Source organism: Monoraphidium neglectum, assembly GCF_000611645.1.
Source record: "Monoraphidium neglectum strain SAG 48.87 unplaced genomic scaffold scaffold00577, whole genome shotgun sequence".
NCBI lineage: Eukaryota > Viridiplantae > Chlorophyta > Chlorophyceae > Sphaeropleales > Selenastraceae > Monoraphidium > Monoraphidium neglectum.
This window is the reverse complement of record NW_014013051.1, coordinates 3533-24276: the sequence shown is the minus strand read 5'-3', so window position 1 is coordinate 24276 and position 20744 is coordinate 3533. Positions and strand designations below refer to the sequence as shown.

Sequence of the window (20744 nt, the reverse complement as noted above, 5' to 3'; positions counted from 1 at the left end):
TCTATCTATCCATCCGCGGCCAGGGGAACAGCCGGCGATCGCCCGCCGAGCCCGATGTCAACCAGGCAGATGCTGGCCCTGAGAAGCCCCCTGTGAGCCGAGCAGGCGAGGCTCCGGCCAACCCCAAGGAGCAGCGTGAGAGTGAGCAGGGAGGAGCGCCAACGCACACAACCGTGACCTCTGTTGACCCACGCACCAGCAGCACGAGCATCAGCAGAGCCGGCAGCCAACCCAGCACCGCCAGCGGCCGTGCCAGCGACGACGGCGATATGTTTGTCAGCATCGCCCTGCAGCAGCAGCCGAGCGCCCCCGCGGTCGGCTGCCGGAAGGCACCCGCATCTCTCTGGGGGTCTGCCCGGGCCCTTTCCACCGACGCTGCCGAGGCGCAAGCGTGCCGCTCCCACAGCAAGCGCCTCCACCCTGTGGCGCCCCGCGATCTGTTCAGCCAGGCGGTGCGCGACGTCCAAGCGTCGGCCGCGGGCAAGAGCGGCGGCAGCCGCAGCAGTCGTGACAGCGAGGGCGACGACCTGCGGCGCACGTCGGGCGGCGACGCCAGCACAGCAGCCGCGCCACGCACCCGCTCCCCGGCTGCTGTGGCCAAGGCGGCGCGGCCGCTGCAAACAGTCAGCCAGCGCAAGAGCAAGCAGCAGCAGCAGCAGCAGCAGCAGCAGCAGCAGCAGCAGCAGCAGCAGCAGCAGCAGCAGCAGCAGCAGCAGCAGCAGCAGCAGCAGCAGCACCAGCAGCACCGCATTCAGCAGCGCACCACCCCGAGGGCGCCGGCTGCCAGTACCGCTGACCGCGAGTGGGAGTCGATCCAGATCAAGATCCCCGACTGGGCCGACGAGGTGGGCAATGCTATTGCCAACGGCTGGGTGCCGCGGCTGCCAGAGCATCTGCAGGCACAGGCGCCCCAGCACACAGTGCAGCAGCGGTGGGAGCGCCGCTCCAGGGGCGGCTATGGCGGGCGCAGCCAGCGGGCCGGCACGGCGGGCTGCGGGCCCAGGAGGGGCGGCAGTGGCTGGGGGCGCGACGAGGACTGCGGCGGCACCTACAGTGCCCTGGGGGCCTGGTTGGCCCCCAGCGACTGGGAGTGAATAGGACTGCCAACCCCAGGATTGAGCAGGAAAGCAGGGGCTTGCCTGTTGACAGCGGGATCTGTGGCTTTGACTATCACTCCCACCATTGCACAAAGGTTCATCGTTGCTTGAAGCACCAGAGGCCTGTTTCAGCGACGACATGCGCACAGTTGGTCATTTTGCGCTTGGAACAGCAGGGCTGTCTGCACCTTACTTTACACCACCTGAATTCTCTTAGCCCAGCGCTTTGCGAATCCACACTGGTCATTCACTGACGGGATCGTACTTTGTGGTACAGCAAGGGGGCCCTGACTGTTCAAATGATGGGGGAGCAGGGTAAATCTGGGGCATGAGGCGGGCCTGCTGTGTAATTACAACCATAAGAAGGTGATACTCGCGTTTTTTGGGCGGTCCCGCTGCGTGACTGGTGGCCATCTGCTGATTTGCTCCAACCCCAGTTGCGAAATCAGAGGCATAACAAGCAGAGCCAGAGCAACATGCAGCGCCACGCGGCAAGCGCGCACCCTCGCACGCGTGGCGCAAGAAAGGAACACCGCGCCGACAGCCAACTAACACAGCCGCCGCGGGCCCGCTTGCACTCCCGAGTCAGCTGATGTCATCACTCGGTCTTCCAGTCGGCGCCCTCCGCGTACTCCCCCACGTCAGAGCGGAACCTCTCGTACGGGTCGGGGCCGTCCCGCTTGGCCACGACCACGCCCGATGCTCCGCCCATGGCGCCCTCGCCGCCGGGGACAGGCAGCGCCGTCGGGAATGGCAGCCCCGCGGCGGCGCGCTGCGCCCAGTGCCAGCGGAACGCGTCGCGGATGAATAGGAAGCCGCCCGCGGGGCCGGGCACCTGGCCGCGAACGTACAGCAGGTTGCGCTGGGGGTCCACCTGGCGGAGGGGTTTGGGGGTGTGGGCAGCAGAGAGTGGGCGGTCAGGGGGCGGGCCGTGGGAGCGCCGATGAAGAGGCCAACGCCGCCGGAAGCCGCGCGGGCCGGCCAGTCTAAGGATGGGCACAGCCACAAATGGCCCACGCCCCAACCCAGCAGCCCTGCTGCCGGAGCGGCCCCCTCTGTCCTTGTTCAAGCGGGCCGCGGCACTGTCCATCTCTGCGGAAGCGCACCTTGTAGAGCCAAACGTTGCGCACCACCTTGGTCTCCGCGCCCATGTGCCCCGGCATCTTCTTGCCCTTCCACACCTTGCCGGGGTCTGCGCGCCCGCCGCCGATCGCGCCCGGCCGCCTGTGGCTTTTGGTGTTGCCGTGGCTCGCGCCCTGCCCCTTGAAGCCCCAGCGCTTCATCACGCCGGCAAAGCCCTTGCCCTTGGTGGTCCCTGTGACGTCCAGGTACTGGCCCGCGGCAAAGTGGGCGGCCGTTATGGGCGTGCCGGCGGGCAGGACGGCGTCTTCAGAGACGGGGCACTCCCAGAGCTTGCGCGCGAGGGGAATGCCTGCGTTTGTGGGCGGCGGGTGTGTTGTGGGAGGGTCATGATGTGTGTGTGTGTGTGTGTGTGTGTGTGTGTGGAGCCGAGACAATGCATCCTGTTAAGCACCCTTTCTGAGCAGCCCTGGGGCTAGCGCATCATGGGAACCCTGGTGATCTGGGCAAGGCCGCCGCTTGCGCAGCACATGTCACCGACTGCCTTGCAGGAGATGCTGCAACGCCCACCTCCGCATGCGCACGGGTGCGCGCGCGCACACACACACAGACACACGCTCTCTCTCTCTCTCTCTTTCCTTCTCGCGCCCTCTCTCTTCCGCCCCTTTACAGTGCCCTGCACACTGCCCCTGAACCGCCGTCCCTGCCCTCCAAACCCACCACCTGCCCCAACCCCAGCCCTCACCGGCTGCCTTGAACTCAGCCATCTGCCGCGGGTGCAGCTGCTTCTCCTTCTTCGCGCCGCACGCCAGCACCAGCGACGTCACGCCGTCCGCGTCCGCCGTCTTGTGCCGCATGACTTTGCAGTCGTCGATCCAGAGAACCGTCAGCGGCACGCGCGCGCCGTACTCGTCCCACTCCTGGGTCATGCCCGCCTTGATCGCGATCGCGCCGGCGCGGCGCGACGAGAACTGCAGCTCGCGCGGCGCGAGCTGCGGCGGCTCCGCGCGCGGCGGGCGCGCGGCTTTGGCGACGGCCAGCGCGGCAGAGAGCTCGTCGGGGAGGGAGTGGCGGACGCGCTTGGCGGCGCCGCGGTAGGCGCGCCACTGCTGCTGCTGCTGATAGGAGGTGTGGGGGGCTCGCTGCCCCCACTGCTGTTGCTGCTGCTGCTGCTGCGTCATGTTGCCGAGCAGCCGCTGGCGGGCGGCGCCATGCACAAGAAGCGACTGTTGCTGCAACTGCTGCTGCTGCGCGGGCCACAGCGCGCTGGCGCTGCTGCCGGCGGTTGCGGTGGGTGCCATGTCATGCCACCGGAAGTTTTGATTGTGGTCGGCAGACCCACGCGCGGGATCGTCGCCGCTACCGCCACTGCTGCTGCTGCTGCTGCTGCTGGGATCCCTGCTGCTTTCGCTGGCACCGCTGCCGCTACGGCAGCGGCTGTGGCCGCCGTCAGTGCAGCAAGACAAATGGCTGCTGCTTCTGCCTCCGCCACTGCGACTGCCACTGCTGCGGCTGCCGCCGCGGCTGCTGCTTCTGCTGCTGCAGCTGGCATTGCTACTACTAGTATCGTCAGTCACCGCTGACAATGCTGCTGTGCCGTAGCCGCAATTCCCGCCCCCGCCGCTGCCAAGGCTGAGCGGCGCCTGCAGCACGCCCCGCAGAGCAGCAGCCAACGCACAGATCTGCTGCCCAGCGCCTAGAGAAGCCGACGCTGTGAGGCGGGCGCCCAGCAGCGGTTGCATGGCACAGTAATAGAAAAAAAGCGCCTGGAGCGCTGCACGTCTGCGGCTCCTGCTCGTGCCCTTGCGATCTGTGTTCGTGGCAGTGCTTCAAAGAAACAATACAGCGGATGTTAGTCACCTGGGTAACATCTAGCACAAATTGTGTGTAAAAATGGTGCGTTTCTGCAGAAGCAGGTCGACAGGAGCTGGGCAGAAGCGGGTGCAGGCGAGACTCGCGTCCTCACAGCATTTGTCGCTGGAGTGCTCAATCTGGACAACGACATAGTCTGTTGAACCAAGTGGGCAGCCATACCGCTGTGTGATCGTCTGATCTCGCGCCTCCTCGAAGGCCGTGAACGGTCCGCGCTTTATCTCCTGTCGTCTGTTAACTGTAAGGCAGCCTGAAGTGCTGAGTCGCACACAGCAAGCACAGCGACACCAGTGCTCCTCAAGCATCAGCAGCGATGGCGCCAGGACCAGAGCGCCGCTCAGCCAGCTCGCCTGACCGTGCGGAGCCCTACAGCGAAAAGGACAAGGAGGCGGCAAAGGGAGTGGCAGCTCCTCACGCAGCTGACGCCCTGCCTCCGCCACCAGCCGCTGCGGCCGCGGCCGAGGTTCTCCCCGCGCCCCCCGCCGCGGCGCCCCCGGCCGACGATGCGGCCCTGCAGCAAGCCGCCTTCAAAGCGGCGATCGCCGCAGCGACAGCCGCCGCCGCGCAGGCGGCGGCGATAGCGCAGGCGCGCGCCGCGGCCGGGCCGCCGCGCACCGGCGCCGGGCTCGCGCCCATGCCCCCGCAGGAGCCGGGCGGCCCGACCTTTGTCAAGGTGCGCAGCACACCACCTCGTGCGCTGCTCGCGACGGCGCAACCCAAGCGGCGCAGCCTGCTGTCCAGAGGACCGCGTTGCCACCATCTTTGCAGCTGGCGCGCACACATGCATGCCGCAGACCCGCGTCGCCCCGCCTCCCAACGCATGGATCGTCCGCATGGCGACGCAAAGACACGACCCCAACCCATGGAATCCAACCCACGACGCCAGGTGTCTGCCAACAGTCAAGTGAAGCAGGTGGCCGGGAAGGTGGCCCACACCTGCCGCGCGGGCGACGCGCCGGCGATGCTGGCGATCGGCAGCAGCTGCATCAACCAGGGCGTGAAGGCCATCGCCACGGCGCGGGGTGGGTGGCGCGAGGGGATGCCGGAGGGGGCCGCGCCGGGGACGGGGGGGGGGGGGCGGCCAGTGCTGGAGGGCGCCGCAGTCATGTGACTGAATTGGCAGTTGAACAGCGGCGCTGTTTCCGCATTGACATGGGGTTGCAGGCAAGAGCTGCCTGCGCGCGTGTGAGCCAATATATTAGCACGTGGGCTGAAAGGGGCAGGAGGACACGAGCACCATGAGCCCAAGAAGGCAAGACTGCTAATGGCAGCTGGGGAGCCGCACCAGCGCAAGCAGCCGTACGCACCAACCGCAGCCAAACCGCGAAACCCGGCAGCAGCTGGCCAGCTGGCCCCAGTCGGCCGTCCCCACCATCGGGGCATGGCCCCTCCTTTCTCCCACAGCGCCAGAAGCTTCCCCCCAGCTTCTCTCCCCAGCCTGACGCGAGCCCGATCCCCCCGGCCCCTCTGTGCCGCCACCACCCCGTCCACCGGCCCCCTTTTTTGCAGTTGCTGCAAACGGGATACGATAAAGAACCGCAGCCGCATCGTGGGGCGTTGCCGTGCGCGCGCCCCCGCGGCGCCGGGGCCGGCCGTGGTGTTCCCCCATCTTGTCCCCCCAACCCAACCCCTCTGACGTCCTCTCCCCCCGCTGCTTGCTGCCTGCCTACGCCCCTTCTGCACGCCTTTTCCCCCCCCCTGGGCCGCCATCCCGCGTCCCTCCCGCCCTCCCTCCCGTGGCGACCCCTCGATCGACGCCCTCCCTCTACCTCCATCGACGCCCGGCCCTCCACCCCCCGACGCCCGACGAATGCGGTTTGTTGACCCTCGCATTGCCCTCTGCGCGCCCGTTTTGCTTTCCTGGCCTGCCTTGACCCTCTTTTGGTTCGCGATGATCTGGTCTGTCGTTGGTGCCGGTTTGAATGTTTGAATTCCGAAGGCTACCTGGCCAACGACGGCCACGACCTGACGTTCCAGACGGCTTTCAGGGAGGGGGGCACCCCCGAAAAGCCGTCAGTGGCGATGTACATGGCGAAGCACCCGGTGGGTGGCGCCGCGTGGGGCGGGGCGCGGGCGGGGCTCGCGCCTGCCAGGTCCCAGGGGGCGGACGGCGTGGCATGCGAGCGTGGCCGCTGCGGGTCGCTTATGCACTGATAGGTGATGCTGCTCGTGCTCGGTCGCACGGCCGGTCCAGGGGGGTGAGGGCGCGCGGCCCCTGTGCTCTGGCGGCTGATCGGACACCCCCCCTCCGCCCGCCCTCTGCCGCTGCCCTCCAGCTCAACTGGGCCATCACGCCCAACAACGTGGAGATGCAGGTCGGGGCCCGGCGCCCTCAGCCAGTCCGCGCTCTCACTGCCAGCTCAGCTTCGCGGATCGCACGCGCAACGTCGCTGGGCTCGCTCCGTTTGGCCCCACTTTGTTTCGCAAGTTTTCCTGCCTTTTCGGGCCCACGCCTCCGCCCCGTGATCGACGCCCCCTGACCCTGCTTCTCCTGCCCCACGCGCACGGCGCCTCGGCTGCAGGTGGGCCCGGCCAGCGGCGTGCAGGTGGTGTCGACGGCTCTGGCGCAGCGCATCCGCGAGGGCATCGTGCCGTGCCTCACCGGCGTCGGCATGGACGCGGTGAGCCACACCTGCCCCTCACCTGTGCCCCGCGTCCCACCCCGTCGTCCTTGACCCCGTCCGCATGCCATGCCGCGCTCAGAGACACGCGAAACGCATCAGCCGCCTGTCAGTCGCTGCCCGCCATCCGGCGCCTGCCGGGACGCGCGAAATCCCAGCGTGCTGGGCCGGTGTCGGGGCGCTGCGAGCGCGCGAGTGCGTTAGTGCAAGGCGATCGCGCCGGCCGCCGCCTGGCTGTTGCATGGGGATCCCGCCTCGTCCTCCGCCTCCCCGTGTTGCGCGCGCACACACACGCACACACGTGCGCGCGCGCACCCACCCACACACACACACACGTGCGCGCGCGCGCACACACACACACACACACACACACACACACACAACCCGTTCGCTCCAACCGCGCCCTCCGCCGCAGGTCTCCAACTGCGTGCTGGCCATTGGTCACACGCGGCTGGCCCTGGAGCCCGACGGCCTCGACATCCGCGCGCGCCCCGAGTTCATCCACGTGCAGGTGTGCACTCTTCCTGTCTTGCTTGGGGTCCGCGCTCCCGGGGCTGGGACTGCCCTGCAGCCGGCGGCTAGGCGGCAACCAGCTGCTTGCGCGCGGCTGCGGTCTTCCGGGATTGCCGTTCGTCCTGCCGTGCGCGGGCCCGCTGGCCGGGCTCTGAGGTCTGATCCATTTCGTGCGCCCTTCATTCCAACCTCAACCCTCCCCCCCAGGCTGGTGGCGAGCTCAATGCTCTTAAGTTCCACATCCACGTGGACAGGATCTAAGAGGGCCCGGCGGCGCGGGTGACGCGGCAGGGGCGGCCCGGCCAGCGTGGCCTTGCCGAGGTGGCCCGGCGCGGCGCATGCACGTTTTGGTCACGCCAGGGAGCTGCAAATGAGGGTGTGCTCTTGAGTGTGTGTGCAGTTGAATGCCGTGCGGTGGGCGCTCTGTCGCGCGTGTGCATGTGTGGTGCTGATGCTGGGATTGCGGCTGTGCTGTCACTCCTGTACCCCTCGGGCTCGTTCGCTTCGTCCCTGCACCTCATGCTGCGTCTATGCAAGCCTTTTGCAAAGTCTTGGGATTTTCGACACACAAACACACACTGTCGAGGTAACTCAACTCCTGCGCGTAGATCTATGATCGGGAGACACAAGTCATGGGGAAAACACACAGAGGGGGCGAGCTGCCAGCGACAAAAGCAGCGGGCGCCAGCTGTCAACAGCAACAAGAGACGAGGCAAGTCCAGCACGCAAGGTCATCAACACACAGCTGTAACACCCAGCCGCTGCCAGCAAGTCCGCCAGACACAGAGAGGTTGCACACACGTACTCGCGCCCACTCCTACACACACACTCCTCAACACACACGCAAACAGACACATGCGGTGCAAGCATAACCCCACAGCAACCAGCCCCGTCAGTGGAAGGAGGTCAGCGCAAAGTCGTGCTCCACCCCGCGGGCCATGAACGCCTCGCGCGCCGCCACGCCCGCGTGCATCCCGGCGTCGTTGGCGCGGTCCTCGCGCGGCGCCACAAACATGCTGGCCGCGCTGAACTCGGCGGCGGGGTCGCGGCACCTGCAGCGATGGGTAGCAACGCCCGGGACGCGTGATGCCGGCAGGGGGCAGATAAGCCTCAGCCCACAGGCTGGTGCAGGGTTTGGGGTGGTGTGTGGTGGGCTTATGGGGGTTGGGGCGCCGCAGTGCGTGCTTGCTGCTACAAAGCAGAGCGTCGTTGCCTGGCCAAACTTTGAAACAGCGTGGACCAGGGTTGTGGGGCACACGGCATCGCGGCGCGCCGCGTCAACCGGGGTTGGTCAAGTGGGCGGCGTCAACCCGAGGGAGCGCATTGAACATGTAAAAGGGCAACTGCACAAACGCGGCGGGGTCGCGGCGGGGCCCTCACTTTGGGCAGCGCTTCGTGGGGATGAGGGTGTTGAGCGTCGCCAGGCGCCAGCCGCAGCTGCGGCACGACCACCAGCGCTTGGTGGCCTGGCAGGGACGGGAGGGGAGGGGAGGGGAGGGGCACGCTTGGCTCACCGCGAGCATGGAGGGCGCATGGCAGCCATTGTGGACCGCGCAAGGTCACACAAATTCCCGAGGAGTGGCTGACTGACCAGGCGTCTGGAAACGCTCCGCGATCCAAGGGACCCCAAGCCTTGCCCTTGCAAGGGCACCCTCAAAGCCTTCGGCCGGGCTTCCGATCCCCACCTGCACGCGCACGACGTGGTGCGACGAGCACGAGGGGTGGCGCTTCTCGCTCGTCACGTTGCAGGCGCTGCAGCGGAACGCGGTCACCTGCGCGGCAGACCGGGGCAGCGCGGCGCCGCGTGCTGGGTCTCGAGTGCGGGCCACCCTCCAACGCCAGCTGCAAGTCAAGTGCAGCGTGCCTTGATACCGGTACTCACCACCCACATCGGCCGCCCCAGTTAAATGCAAAGACACGCGTCCGACCCTCAGCGCAGGAGTCACACTGCCCTACTTCTGCGATACACGCGCACGTCTCCCAGGTGAAGCAATCACCACTCTTTCTGCCAACAGCCCCAAACAACAGCCCGCTCACACCCCACTCCCCCACAAAGCCCCGCCTGCTCACACCCCACTCCCCCACAATGCCCCTGCCCCCCCTCCCTTGGCCCCACCGTCAGCTTTGTGATGCCCTCCAGCTGCTGCGCAACGGCGTCCTTCTTCTCATAGTGCGCCAGCAGCTTGTCAACGTCCGCCTGCCGCTGCGCGTCCGCCAGGGCCTTCAGGCTGCGGCGGCGGCGGGCGGCGCGCAGGGGAGGTCAGCAAGGCGACGCGCCAAAGGGGGGGGGGCGTGTCGCAATGCAGACGCGCGGCAGGGCGGCATGTTTGTTCCGTGGCTCAGGCAGGCGGCACTCCCAGGAACGTCGGAAGGTTCTGGAGGCGGGATTTTATAGAGGGGCCAGCTGGCCCCGCACCTGTCACTTGGAGCTGCGTCTGCAGGCGCGCTGTCGAGCACGCTGCCAAACGCCGCCCTGAACTGCGCGGCAGCGCCGCTGAGTTGGCCCCCCGCGGCGGCCGGCTTCGGGGCGGCCCCAGCCCCCCTTGCCGCCGCCACTGCGCCGCCGCCTCTGCTGCCGCCGCCTGTGGCTGTGCTCGCGCCGCCCGCCTTGGCCGCCTGCGGCACTGGGCCGCTCGGCGGCCTGGGGGCCAGACCCAGGCCAGACAACAGCTTTGCCCGCTTAGTGTCCCCGCCACCTTTGGCCGTCCCCACGCCCCCGCCCCGCCCTCCGCTCGTGGCCGCAGCGCTGCGGCCCCCCGCCGTGCCCCCAGCCCGGCCCGCCGCCGTGCCGCCACCGCCGGCTGCCCTGGGTGCGCCGCTGCTGTTGCTGCTGCTGCTGCCGCCGCCGCCGACGGCATGCCTCGGCGGCGACGGCGGCCTGGTGCGATTGAGGTCGGGTGCCTTGAGGCCGCCCATCGCTTTGATCTGCTGCGCGACGCGCTCCTATTGCAGGAAGACGTTTGCGCAGCAGCGCAACCCAGGGCAGCGGGTGACGCGGGCGTGGATCGTGCCCTCCTGCTGAATACGAGCGGTTTGACCGCATGCCCGGAGCCCAGCTGAATGCAGACAGCAAACGGTGGACCACTGCAATGCTTGCATGAAATTTGCACAGTCCCCTAGCAGGTGCAGCTTTGCGGCCCGGTCCGGACTGCCACCCGCGCCCGCCGCAGACAGGCCCATGCCGGGCCCCACCAGCAAAGCACCCCTCACCCGGTTGGCCATCAGCTGGGCCGCCTCCCGTTCCCGCCGCTCCTGCCCGGTCAGCCCCACCGCGGCCGGCACGCCCGCCGTTTGCAGTCCCTCCGTCCGCCCGAGCGGCCGCCCTGGCCCCTCGATGCCACTGCCACTGCCACCGCCGCCGCCGCCGGGCCCGCCGACTGTAGCTACTCCCGCGCCCGCCGCCGCCGCCGCCGCCGCGACTGCTCCGCTGGCCGTCGCGCCCTTCAGGTCGCGCTTGACCTGCCGCTGCTGCTGCAGCACGTGATACTCGCAGTACGGGCTCGCCGTCTTGTCCACCGCGCGGCAGCAGCGCTCGCCGGCCTTTGTGATGCCCTGGCAGAAGCCGAAGCCCTCGGAGGTGGCGAGAAGCTGCACCTGATGCGGCGCAGACACCGACAGCGACGTATACTGCGCGTCGCGCGATGTGCGGCAGCTGCCCAGGGCCACAACGCTGCCCTCCGCCTGGGGCCAGGGGGCAGGGGGGCGTGTACTGCGTCGCGGCGGAGCCGATGGTCACACAACGGGGCGGCGTGCGGGCGCACAGGCATCCAGCGCCTGCCTTGCGGGCGCCGGCAGCGCGGCTGACGCCACAGAGCGCGCTGGGAGTGCACGCCCATCCTTATGCGGTCGATCCAAACTGGCCGCCTCTCACCGCGCCCTTGTGCTGCGCATGCGCGTCACCAAAGAGGACGGCCCGCAGCTCCCCGCCCCTCAGGTCGGCCAGCTGCCAGCGGCTGAAGGACTGGCCGTTGGAGGTCGCCGCAAACTCCTTACGGACCAGCACGCCGATGGTCAGCCAGGGGGCGTCTGACGTGTAACTCCTGAGACCCGAGGAGCAGTGCGGGACGATGAAGGTTTGGGCCGGGGGAGGGGGTGCAAGGTGAGCAGGAAATGCCGTGCAAGGAAGGTAAGGGGGAAGGGAAATGATGCGTTCAACAAGGATGCGCATTGGCGAGGGTTATTTGCGCCATGCGGGGACACGGAAGAGGGGGCGGCCACATGGGCGCGTGGCTCATGGGTATCTTGCAGCCATGCGGCGCGCACCTGGCCTTGTCGAGGGGTACGAACTGCAGCTGCGATACCTGCTCCTTGAACACCACGCCAGACACCTTGGGCAATTTGCACTGCACAGCGACGGCAAGCGCAAGGTGTGGTGACGGGTTTGGGAGGTTGCAGCGCCCGGTGTATGGCGGGGTGGTATTGAAGTGAGGCTGCTTGCTAAGCCGCAATCCGTCACGCACCTTGATGCCTGTCAACACCTCTACATAGTGCTTGCAGGGCTGCGCCTGCACCTGCCGCCGCACGCTTGGTGTGCTCGCCGCTGCACCGCCTGCGGAGCGCAACGGGGACGAGTCGGCACAACAACAGCAGCACCAGGTGACGAACCCAACAGCGCCAAGCCCTGACGGCTGTGCAACTAATCGACCCATTCATGGGAATTTATTGTACTTCGCTTGCCTGCGAGGCTCTTTATCGTGCTAGAAGGCCGTGCGCGCTTCTCCGGGACGCTGGCCGCGTCCAGCAGCTGCAACAGCGCATCGTCGTCATCCATTTAAGCCAGATTTACGGACCTTGTGAAGCCAGGACGGCAACACTGTACGCTACCGTGCGGTACTCCACAATTTTGTTTGAATGCTGCACTGCTGACCTGTGGGTTGACGTCTTATGTTGGATGTGATCAAATGGGCAATAACAACCTCTCAAACGGATATGCACGTACTGGCCACCGGGCTCTGGCTCTCTGCTGCGCTGCCCAGCCCGAATGCGAGCGGGCGCAGGCGCCATGTCACGGGCCTGTACTCTGGTACGCAGTCAAGTGTGTGCCCCAACCCAGCTGTATGCAGTGACGCGATTCCAAATGCGCTGATGGTATCTGCCGGCGAAGATGTTTTGGGGTTGAACGGGTCATGGATACGCAATCACAACTCATGACATCAACAATGAGCATGCACAAGCTGTATGCCTCTGGCCACTCCCACGCAAGGCTCATGAGCGGCGTTTTACTCTCGCTGCTGCGTCAAAGCGATCGCAAGCGGGTAGTGCGACGTGAAGGGCTCGGCGCCACGGACGGGCCCGCCGTCAATCTGCCGCGCCATGACCTGCGTCGCGCCCGAGCCCGCTGGCGCCGCGCCTGCGGCTGCAGTGCTGCTGAAGAGCGACTGCCGCACCCCTTCGTGCGCCGAGTAGCTGCCGGTGCCCCCGCGCCGCAGCGCCAATGCCTTGACGCCAGGAGGGGTCGTCGGAGCCGCGACGGAGCCGGCGCTCTTGCTGCCGGCTGCGGGAGAAGCGGATGCGGCTGCTGCGCCAGCGGCCGCTGACGCCGCCACGGCAGCCATCCAGCTGGGCGAGGAGGAGGGCCGAGGAGGTGCGGCGACCGAGGCGGCAGCCAGACTTGCAGGCCTGCTGGGCCGCCCGAGGGATTGTTGAAAGATGGAGTCAGCAGCGACCACGCTAAGGCATTGCGAGAAGCAAAAGCGGTGCGTGGGCAAGATGTTAAACCTCGTCGAAGCCAAAACATATGCATCTGCATCAGGACACTTAAAGGCATGACGCGTCCGAGCTGCTTGTAACGAACATTTCTGGCAACCCGCCGCACCCACACCCGTTGCACACAACTCGCCGCACCCCCTGGCCCTCTGCCGCGCCCACCTGCTGCTGCTGAGCGCTGCCGCAAACTTGTGCTGGCGCAGCGCGAGGCCGGCGCTAATATTGCCGCCCAGGGCTGCCAGCGTGCTGCTGCAGCCTGCAGAGCCAGCTGCAGGGCTTATGTTGGTGGCCGGGGACCCCAGCCGCCCCAGCACCCGCTGCGGCTGGGCCGCCTTGGACGGCGTTGCCGGGTTCAAGGCATCTGCCGCAACTCCTGGTGCCGCGTCCGCGACCGCTGCACCCCTGCTGCTGCGCGCCCCTGACAGGTTGTAGGTTTTGCCTGGAGGGGAAGCCGGCCACAGCTGCTGCTGCCGCTGCTGCGGCGGCGGCGGCCGCTGCTGTTGCTGCTGCTGCCGTCCCTGCAAGAACGACTGATCAGCCGCACCACCCGGCGCCTCCTGCTGCCCGGCGCCGCCGTCGCCTCCGCCGCCGCCGCCATACGTGCCAGCCAGGCCACTGCTGACGGCCAGCCCCCTGTCTTGAAGCAGCGCACCCGCGCGCGCCCGCGCGGTGGGCGAGGGCACGAGCAGCAGCCGCCTGACCTGCGCGCGCTGCACCGCTGTCTGCGGGGAGCGCACCCCCTGGGGGTACACGCGCGCATCGTGGTACGCCTGCGTGTGGCGCAGCGCGCCTGGGCGGTTTTGGGGGGACGAGCGGGCACGATGTGTGAGCAGAGCGGCCGTAGGTGTGGGCGCAAGTCCATCCAGCTTGCCTCGAGCTGTTGTGCACTCAATCGTTCACCACACTGCAACGACAAACTGCGCAGAAGATAGCGTTGCCGCCCGTCGCCCACAGTATCGTGCTGCGCCATCCGCGCGCCATCCCGAGCGCGACGCACTGGTGTACGGCAGGCCGTACAGGCGGGACAGCATGATAGCCACCAGCGTCCCGGTGCGCCCGTGGCCGCCCCAGCAGTGGATGTAGAGCCGCTCTCCCCGCAGAACGCGCTCGCAGCAGTCCTCTGCCAGCCTGCACGGTTTGCAGAGAGGGAGTGATTTAGCACTGTGCTGGTCACGGAGACAAGCATGCCAGTCACGCAGCTGGCAATTGCTTGATCTGTACTCCTTCACCCTGCAGCGTGTGCTTAGGGGTGCCGTCATTCAAGAATTCGTAAGCGGTACCCAAGCGCTGACAAAAAACGGCGGCCCGTCCGGCGTCTCTCATCTGTCGTGGCGCCTCGCTCGGCAGGTCCATCAGTCAGACCCTGCCTCCGCTCGCCTGTGCATTGCGCTGTCCGTGGTGACGCTGCCGTCGATGATGGGCAGGTGCAGGAAGTCAATGCGTTGCTGCTTGATGCGCGTGCTGCGCGTCTCGTGGGCGCGCGACAGGATGCGCTGGGCGTCGCGTATGTACGGGCGCAGGCTGTGGCCGGCGCGCCACACGTGGTCTGGCACGTGGATGTTGACCTCTGCCTGGGTGGGTCAAACCAGCAGTGATTTGAAAATCATGTGAAGGCGGAGATTTGGGGTTGGGTCGGATGGGCGCCGTGTGGACCGGAAAGTTGGGTTCCCTGACACAAGCCGCTGTTACGGTTGCGTGTTTCGATGTGGAAGTGGCGCGGACTGCTGCCAGGCACTTCTAGCTGCCGCGTGGCATGTGCGTGCCGTTGTCGACGGTGGGATGGGCAACACGCACCTGAAGGCACACAAAAGTGTTCATACCGAGCTCCAGCAGCAGCGTGAGCACGTTCTCAGTGTCCGCATCACTCATGGAGGCGGGGTAAGCGCCCGCGATCACGCGCCCGGGGATGACCCAGTTGCACCAGTCGGTCGGGCCGCGCATCTCCTTGGCTGGGGGCCGCGGTAACGGCGGCAGGGGGGCCACGTCGTCCAACGGCGCCGCCATGGGTTGAAGCGTTGGAGCACGGGGCCGCGGCCTGATCGAAACCCCACTCGATCCGCTTATCCTATCATATGCCGATAGTAGGCTATTGTTTTGACCGCCAAGCTGCTCTAAATTCAGAAACAGACGGTGGGGCCTCAAAAAACGGCAACAGTGCTGCTGAGTGCGTCGCTTAGGGTTTATTTCAGGATCACTCAAATTGTTTCAATGCCCCGTTTGCCGATTGGGTAGTTCAGACCAAGCAAGGGGTACGGGGTGATGAAGCGAATGCAGAGCGAGAGGCCTGATGATCGGGTGTGCGGTATAAATGCGCTATGTTATGCATTATAACATAGTCGCTGCAGCCAAGATCGAAATTCAAAGCCACCACACGCATGTCAAGGTCAGTGTGCTTGACCGCCGTGCACTGGTGATTGACCACCCCTGGGCCTGCCCGGTGAGAACGGCCAATGGTGCTCCCACGCTCACGGCAATGCAGACACAGTAAAACAGGCCCCTGTTGATGTATGGCGAGTGCTTACTGCATAATAAGGGTAGCTACCCACAGGCCTTCACACCTGAAACGATGCAATATCGGCAAAGTCACATGCCGTCGCCATACCCCTGTCGCCCAACCTCACTCTACCCCGCCCCGCTTCACCCCGCCCCGCCAGTGCAAGCCCCGCCTCCTTCAAAGCACGCGCCCAGCCCCAAGCACCACACACCTCACACCCACTGTTGCCCCCACCTTTTGGGATGCCGTGTCTTTTACTCAAGATTTAGGATGCTTGTGCGCACCACAGTCGATGCTGGTGGCTGCATGTTGCAGCAGCCCTGTATTGGTGCTGCATGTGAAATCACAGGGCTAGCCCGTAGGGCTGCCATGTGCACTGATCAATAAGGCTGGTTGCATGGCAATGCTTGACCACCAGGCCCGGTATGCTGGCGACGGACAGACTCAAACAACACTGGACGAGCTGAGAAACGATTCAAGGCTCAGCCCGTCACAACTCCAAGAGAGGTGATCAAAGCAATGGCAATCATGGCAGTGGCACTTGCAGCTGAAGGCACAGCTGAGCGAATGCCAAAGCGCACAGAGCCGTTCCCTCGCGCAAGCGCTACACTAGTGGGGTGTCGCGCGGCTTTAGACTCAGCAGCCTGGGCACCACGCAAGTGCGCGCGCAGAATTCAAGGGGGTCACTCGTACCACGTGCAGCGCCTGGCGGGGCGCGCGTACTCCGCGTGACCCGACGGTGCCCCTTGGTCCACCGCCGCCGCGACGTCGTCCCCATCACTGCTTGCAGCCCCCGCGCCGCCACGTGCCGCCATGCCGCCGCGCTTTGGGGCAGGGGCCCCTGCGGCCGGCGGCCGCCCGGACGACGCAGCCGCCGCGCCCGCCGACGCAGATGCCCGGTCCACCTGCTCAGCCAGCCCCATCTCAAACAGCAGCGACTCCAGATCTTCCGTGTCGGCCCCGGATCCCTCTGCCCCCTCCCACGCGCCCGTCGCCGCGGGCCCGCCGCCGGAGGCCCCCGCGGCGTCGCTGCTGCCGCTGCTGGTGCTCGCGCCTAGGCTGCTGCCCATGCTAGACGACATGGCGCCGCCAGGGCACCCGCCAGCTGCCAGGCAGCTTCTCATGGAGGGCCCGCCCGCGGGGGAGGCCGCCGCCACATCCCGCTGCGGGGGCGCTGCGTCAGCGTAGAGCGCGTGAGCAGCAGCATCAACGCCGTGATCAGCACCCCCGACCTCCGTGCCGCCGCTGCCGCCATTGTGGCTCTCGTCGCCGCCGATCAGATCACCGGGGTCAGGGCCCTCCGGCCCCATCGGCAGCTCCGCCGCCGCCCGCGCCGCGCAGCCGGGCGCAGGTGGCGCGGGGGCGTTGCAGAAGACGAAGAGGCCCGGGATCAGATCCTGGAGCCGGTGCCCGGCCGCCGCCGCAGCGCACCCTTGGTCGGCGCCGCACGCTGAGCCCGCGGCGCCGGCGCCGGCGCCGGCGTCCGCGGCGGGCGCGCTGGTCGGCAGGCGGACGTAGTACATTTCGAGGACACGCAGGCGCGTGAGGGCCGAGAGGCCGGGCGGCAGCGACGCCAGGGGGTTCATGGAGACGGCCAGCTGCGGGAGTTGGGGTTTGAATTTTTGGGGGCGTGGGGAGGAGCGGTGCTTTTGGGCGATGAGAAAGACGAGCCGCACTGCTTTGCTACACGGTGTAGTTCGCGCCCATTCGCAGGGCTGCGCTTTGCTGATGTGTCTCTTGAAAGGTGCAATAAGAGATCCTGCTGGACATGAGCACGACCACCCCCGCCCCCTCGAGGAGTGGTTGCGCTCATGTCCACAGGCGTATGATACCTGCCACCGAGCCGGCCCTCGATTGATCGCCAGCACAATCGGCAGCACACCAGAGTTGAACACGCATACACACGCACTTGCAAACGCCCACACGTGGGCGCACACTGCGCCGAGCCGCACGCACCTGCTGCAGCGCCGTCATCCGGGTGACGCTCCACGGCAGCGCCTCCAGGTGGTTCATGGACACGTCCAGTGACGTCAGCGCCCCCAGCGCCCCCACCCCCTCGCACAGCTCCCCCAGGCTGTTGCTGCGCAGCCCCAGGGACTGCAGTGAAGCGAGCGCCCCCAGGTCGTCTGGCAGGGACGCCAGGCGGTTGTCAGACAGGTCGAGGGTGGCGAGGGACGCGAGGGCGCCGACAGCGGGCGGCAGGGAGGAGAGGTTATTCATGGACAGCTCCAGCACCCTGCGGGCGGCGGCGACAGGGGGGCGTCGGGGCGGCGTCGGCGCGTGTGAATGTGCGGCTCATTCGGAGGGCTTCTTTGGCGCGTGCGGCAGCCGCTAGAGGATACCAGGGGGTTGAGAGGTGCGGATTTCCGACGGCGGCGGGCTGCCCTATTGCCCCGCGATGGAAGGGCTCCACCTCTGGAAGGCCCTGGAATGGGAAATCCGGCGGTGCTGCCAGCCATCTGCACCGAATTCCGCCCCTGCGAGCCCCCGCACGACGAACACGCCCCCAACAACAGGGCGAGGTGAAAAGCGGAGGGCCGCGCCTGAGCGCCTTGAACTCGCGGATGGTGTCTGGCAGCTCTGTGATGCCGTTGCCAATCGCGCGCAGCAGCTCCAGCCGCGACAGCCCCCGGCCCGCGCGGAATACGGGGCCCAGGTCCGACCACACCCAGTTGAGGTGGAGGGAGCGCAGCGCGCCCAGGCGCGAGAGGGACTCGGGAAGGACCTGGTTTGGAGTGGGGGTCGGGGGGGCACGGGCAGGCGGTGGGTGGGGAGGGGCCGGGAGTTCTGGGGTGGGGGCGCGCCGGGTGTGGCGTTCAGGGCGGAGGAAGTGTGTGTGCATGTGCGCGCGCGCGCGCGTGTGTGTGTGTGTGTGTGTGTGTGTGCAGATTGTGGGGCAGGTGTGTGCGGATTGTGGGCCAGGTGTGGTGCGTGTTATTTCACACTTGCACTCTGCGGCGAGGTGCGACCTGAACAGCACCGGCCAGCATGGGCTGACAGGCCGAAATCATAGCTACCTGCACCAGGGCCCCAACACGGCGCCGCCAAGCTCGACGACAGCCCGCTAGCAACCACGACTGAGCTCGGTGCGCGACACCGGTTCCAGCCACACACCATCTCCGCCCTTATGACATCAAAGAATGACAGACTCATCAGCATCACAGGACCGATAAACAAACATGAGATGAGAAGCGTCGGTTATCGCACCACGCGCGAGTTGTTGGAGGCGTCCAGGTGCGTGAGGCTGGGCGGCAGGCACTCTGGCAGCGCGGTGAGGCAGTTTGAGCTGACGTCCAGGTGCGCCAGGCGGCGCAGCGACGCGACCTGCGGGTGCACAGGGGGCGGGGTCCCGCAGGCGGGGGGCGTTCGCTGACACTTGATAAGGAGGGCAGCAGAGCGTTTTGTTTACAGGGATGGCCCAGACAGGCGGTCTGGCGAGGTTTGACCGGATGCGGAGCGCAGGCGTTGCGCGAGGCGCGTCGGCACCGAGGTCACAAAACGGCACCGCAGGCGGCAGCGCGAGGCCAGCAGGATGGACAACGCCGAGCAGGCACACGTGTGCGGCGCGAGTCGGACGCGCATATTCATGTATAGTATACAGAGTGAGTGAGCAGTGATGTAGGGCGGCGCCGCACCTCGTCAGGGATCTGCCAGAGCATGTTTTTGGAGACGTCCAGCACCTCCAGGGCCGCCAGCTGCCCGATCTCAGCGGGCAGCCTGGGTGTAAGGGGGCAGGAGGGTGGGGATGATATCTTGATGTGCGATGGGGGCTTCTCTTAGTAGGCGTGTGGCGATCTAGCGTGGGTCCGGGCACAAGGCGCCCTCAGCCGAGGCCAGCACGCGGCCGGCGGGCGGCCTATGGCGCGCGCACGAGAAAGTCTGCGGCGGCGGCGGCGGAAAAGCGCGCGGCGCGGCTTGCGGGGAGCGCGGCGAGAGGGGGGTGGCCGCGGCCAACTCCCGGCGGGCAACGCAGCCGCCACGGCACCGTGAGGCCCCGCGGCGCACCTGTTGATGCCGTAGTTGCAGCGCGCCACCAGCGCTGTTAGGCCCCGCAGCTGCCCCACCCCGGGCAGCGGGTTGGCGGCCATGAGTAGCCCGTTGCGCAGACGCAGCGTCTGGCCCTGAGAGGGTACAAGGCCAAGCGCGCGCACGAGGCTCCCGGGGGTCAGAAGCGCACCCTGGCTGCTGCGATGAGCGTAGGCGGGTGCGGAAGCGCATCTGCATGAAGCCCACGGGCAGCTGCCTGCCGCGCACAGTCAGCAGTTGTGTCCAGGACTGCAAAAAGGCCTTGATATGAAACGTCTGCAGGGTGAAAAGGTCCAACTGCCCTACGACCGTCCCTCACTCGCATCTCAAGCCGCAGCAGCGCCGGCAGCCGCCGGAGGGCGTCGTAGCAGGGGGGCAGGTTGTCCAACCGAAGCGTGTGCAGCAGCCGCAGCTCGCCCACCGCCGCCGGCAGCTGCACAAAATCGCGCGGCCGCCCGTCCGCGTCCAGCCCCGCCGCCGCCCCCGCCGCGGCCGCGGGCCCCGCCTCCTCGCCGCCCTGCGCCGCGCCCGGCAGCTGGGCCGGCGGCGCGATCGCGGCGGCTGCCGAGGGGGGTAGGCCGCCGCCGCCCGCGTCGTGGCCGCGGCAGAGGGCGAGGCTGGTCAGCTGAGTCAGCGCGTCCAGATCATCGAGGGAGCCTGTGATCTCAGACGAGAAACGCAGGAGGCACACGTGGTTTGAAGGTGGAAGCCACACCATGACGCCACAATGGAAGGGGAAGCAAGGAGCTAGTACTCGGAGGTACAGGTTGCAAGTGTGACGTCAGCGGCCCAGGCAGCGCGGCCGCGCTGCAGCGGGCACAGCAACTAGCTGCCCGCAGGCGGCGTGCCCAGCAAAGGCAGCCTTGAGGCGTAGAGGCAAGGCAGGGCGGCGGCCCCCCACACAACGCACCCGGCCCGGGGTAGGAGATTTCAAGGGAACTCAGTCGAGGCAGCAGCGCGGCACTCATGAGCTGCGGCATGGGGGAGCCAAGGGGCGGCGCGGTGCAGCATCACTGGCGTCAGTCGTGAGGGCGGCAGGGCAGCATGGGGACATAAAACGCGGCGAAAATCCTGCAAGCACGCTCATGCAAGCAGGCAATCGGCTGCTTGTCGTGAACGTGCGGGCGCGGCGCAACCATCGAGGTGCCGAGAGCAGCGCGACTGCCAGGGGCGCGACGCAGGAGTGGGGGCCCACCAGCGGCCCGACCGCGTCCGCGCGCGCTTGACTGCTGCCACCGTGGATGTAGGGCCCCTTGAGGTTTAGGCGCGCCAAGCCGGTGAAGCGCGCCACCGCCTGCGGCCGCTGCGGCCAGCACCTGAGGCGGGGGCGGGGGT

At 67.3% G+C, this 20744-nt stretch overlaps 6 protein-coding genes across 6 annotated transcripts in view; 2 read left to right on the top strand and 4 right to left on the bottom strand.

Moving 5' to 3' along the window:
• Positions 1-269: 269 nt before the first annotated feature.
• On the top strand, positions 270-1094 carry MNEG_4241 (hypothetical protein; the record flags this gene model as incomplete). Its single annotated transcript, XM_014047288.1, has 1 exon — positions 270-1094. One exon carries the CDS (start codon positions 270-272, stop codon positions 1092-1094), a length of 825 nt encoding a protein of 274 aa, XP_013902742.1.
• A 601-nt stretch (positions 1095-1695) lies between these two features.
• MNEG_4240 (50S ribosomal protein L3-2) lies at positions 1696-3478 on the bottom strand (the record flags this gene model as incomplete). The annotated part of the gene is made up of 3 exons (XM_014047287.1): positions 1696-1971; positions 2204-2529; positions 2923-3478. The coding sequence occupies 3 exons, from the start codon at positions 3476-3478 to the stop codon at positions 1696-1698; spliced, it is 1158 nt and encodes a 385-aa protein (XP_013902741.1).
• An 884-nt stretch (positions 3479-4362) lies between these two features.
• Positions 4363-7444, top strand: MNEG_4239 (hypothetical protein; the record flags this gene model as incomplete). Its single annotated transcript, XM_014047286.1, has 7 exons — positions 4363-4722; positions 4936-5071; positions 5989-6092; positions 6326-6364; positions 6572-6670; positions 7086-7181; positions 7391-7444. The coding sequence occupies 7 exons, from the start codon at positions 4363-4365 to the stop codon at positions 7442-7444; spliced, it is 888 nt and encodes a 295-aa protein (XP_013902740.1).
• Positions 7445-8075: 631 nt separating this feature from the next.
• Positions 8076-11954, bottom strand: MNEG_4238 (minichromosome maintenance protein 10; the record flags this gene model as incomplete). Its single annotated transcript, XM_014047285.1, has 10 exons — positions 8076-8235; positions 8564-8649; positions 8869-8955; positions 9300-9411; positions 9600-10126; positions 10394-10864; positions 11055-11223; positions 11447-11511; positions 11644-11732; positions 11852-11954. 10 exons carry the CDS (start codon positions 11952-11954, stop codon positions 8076-8078), a joined length of 1869 nt encoding a protein of 622 aa, XP_013902739.1.
• Positions 11955-12402: 448 nt separating this feature from the next.
• MNEG_4237 (hypothetical protein) lies at positions 12403-14893 on the bottom strand (the record flags this gene model as incomplete). Its single annotated transcript, XM_014047284.1, has 5 exons — positions 12403-12742; positions 13052-13679; positions 13887-14017; positions 14252-14460; positions 14684-14893. 5 exons carry the CDS (start codon positions 14891-14893, stop codon positions 12403-12405), a joined length of 1518 nt encoding a protein of 505 aa, XP_013902738.1.
• A 1173-nt stretch (positions 14894-16066) lies between these two features.
• The window catches only part of MNEG_4236 (putative Malignant fibrous histiocytoma-amplified sequence 1 like protein), a gene marked incomplete at both ends in the record, with an annotated part of 5706 nt that continues 1028 nt past the window's right edge, over positions 16067-20744 (bottom strand). Inside the window, 9 exons of the mRNA XM_014047283.1 lie at positions 16067-16981; positions 17340-17619; positions 17942-18108; positions 18591-18707; positions 19019-19100; positions 19389-19504; positions 19729-20066; positions 20320-20380; positions 20605-20725. Coding sequence (XP_013902737.1) covers positions 16067-16981; positions 17340-17619; positions 17942-18108; positions 18591-18707; positions 19019-19100; positions 19389-19504; positions 19729-20066; positions 20320-20380; positions 20605-20725 — 2197 coding nt within the window. The remainder of the gene's footprint in view (positions 16982-17339; positions 17620-17941; positions 18109-18590; positions 18708-19018; positions 19101-19388; positions 19505-19728; positions 20067-20319; positions 20381-20604; positions 20726-20744) is intronic.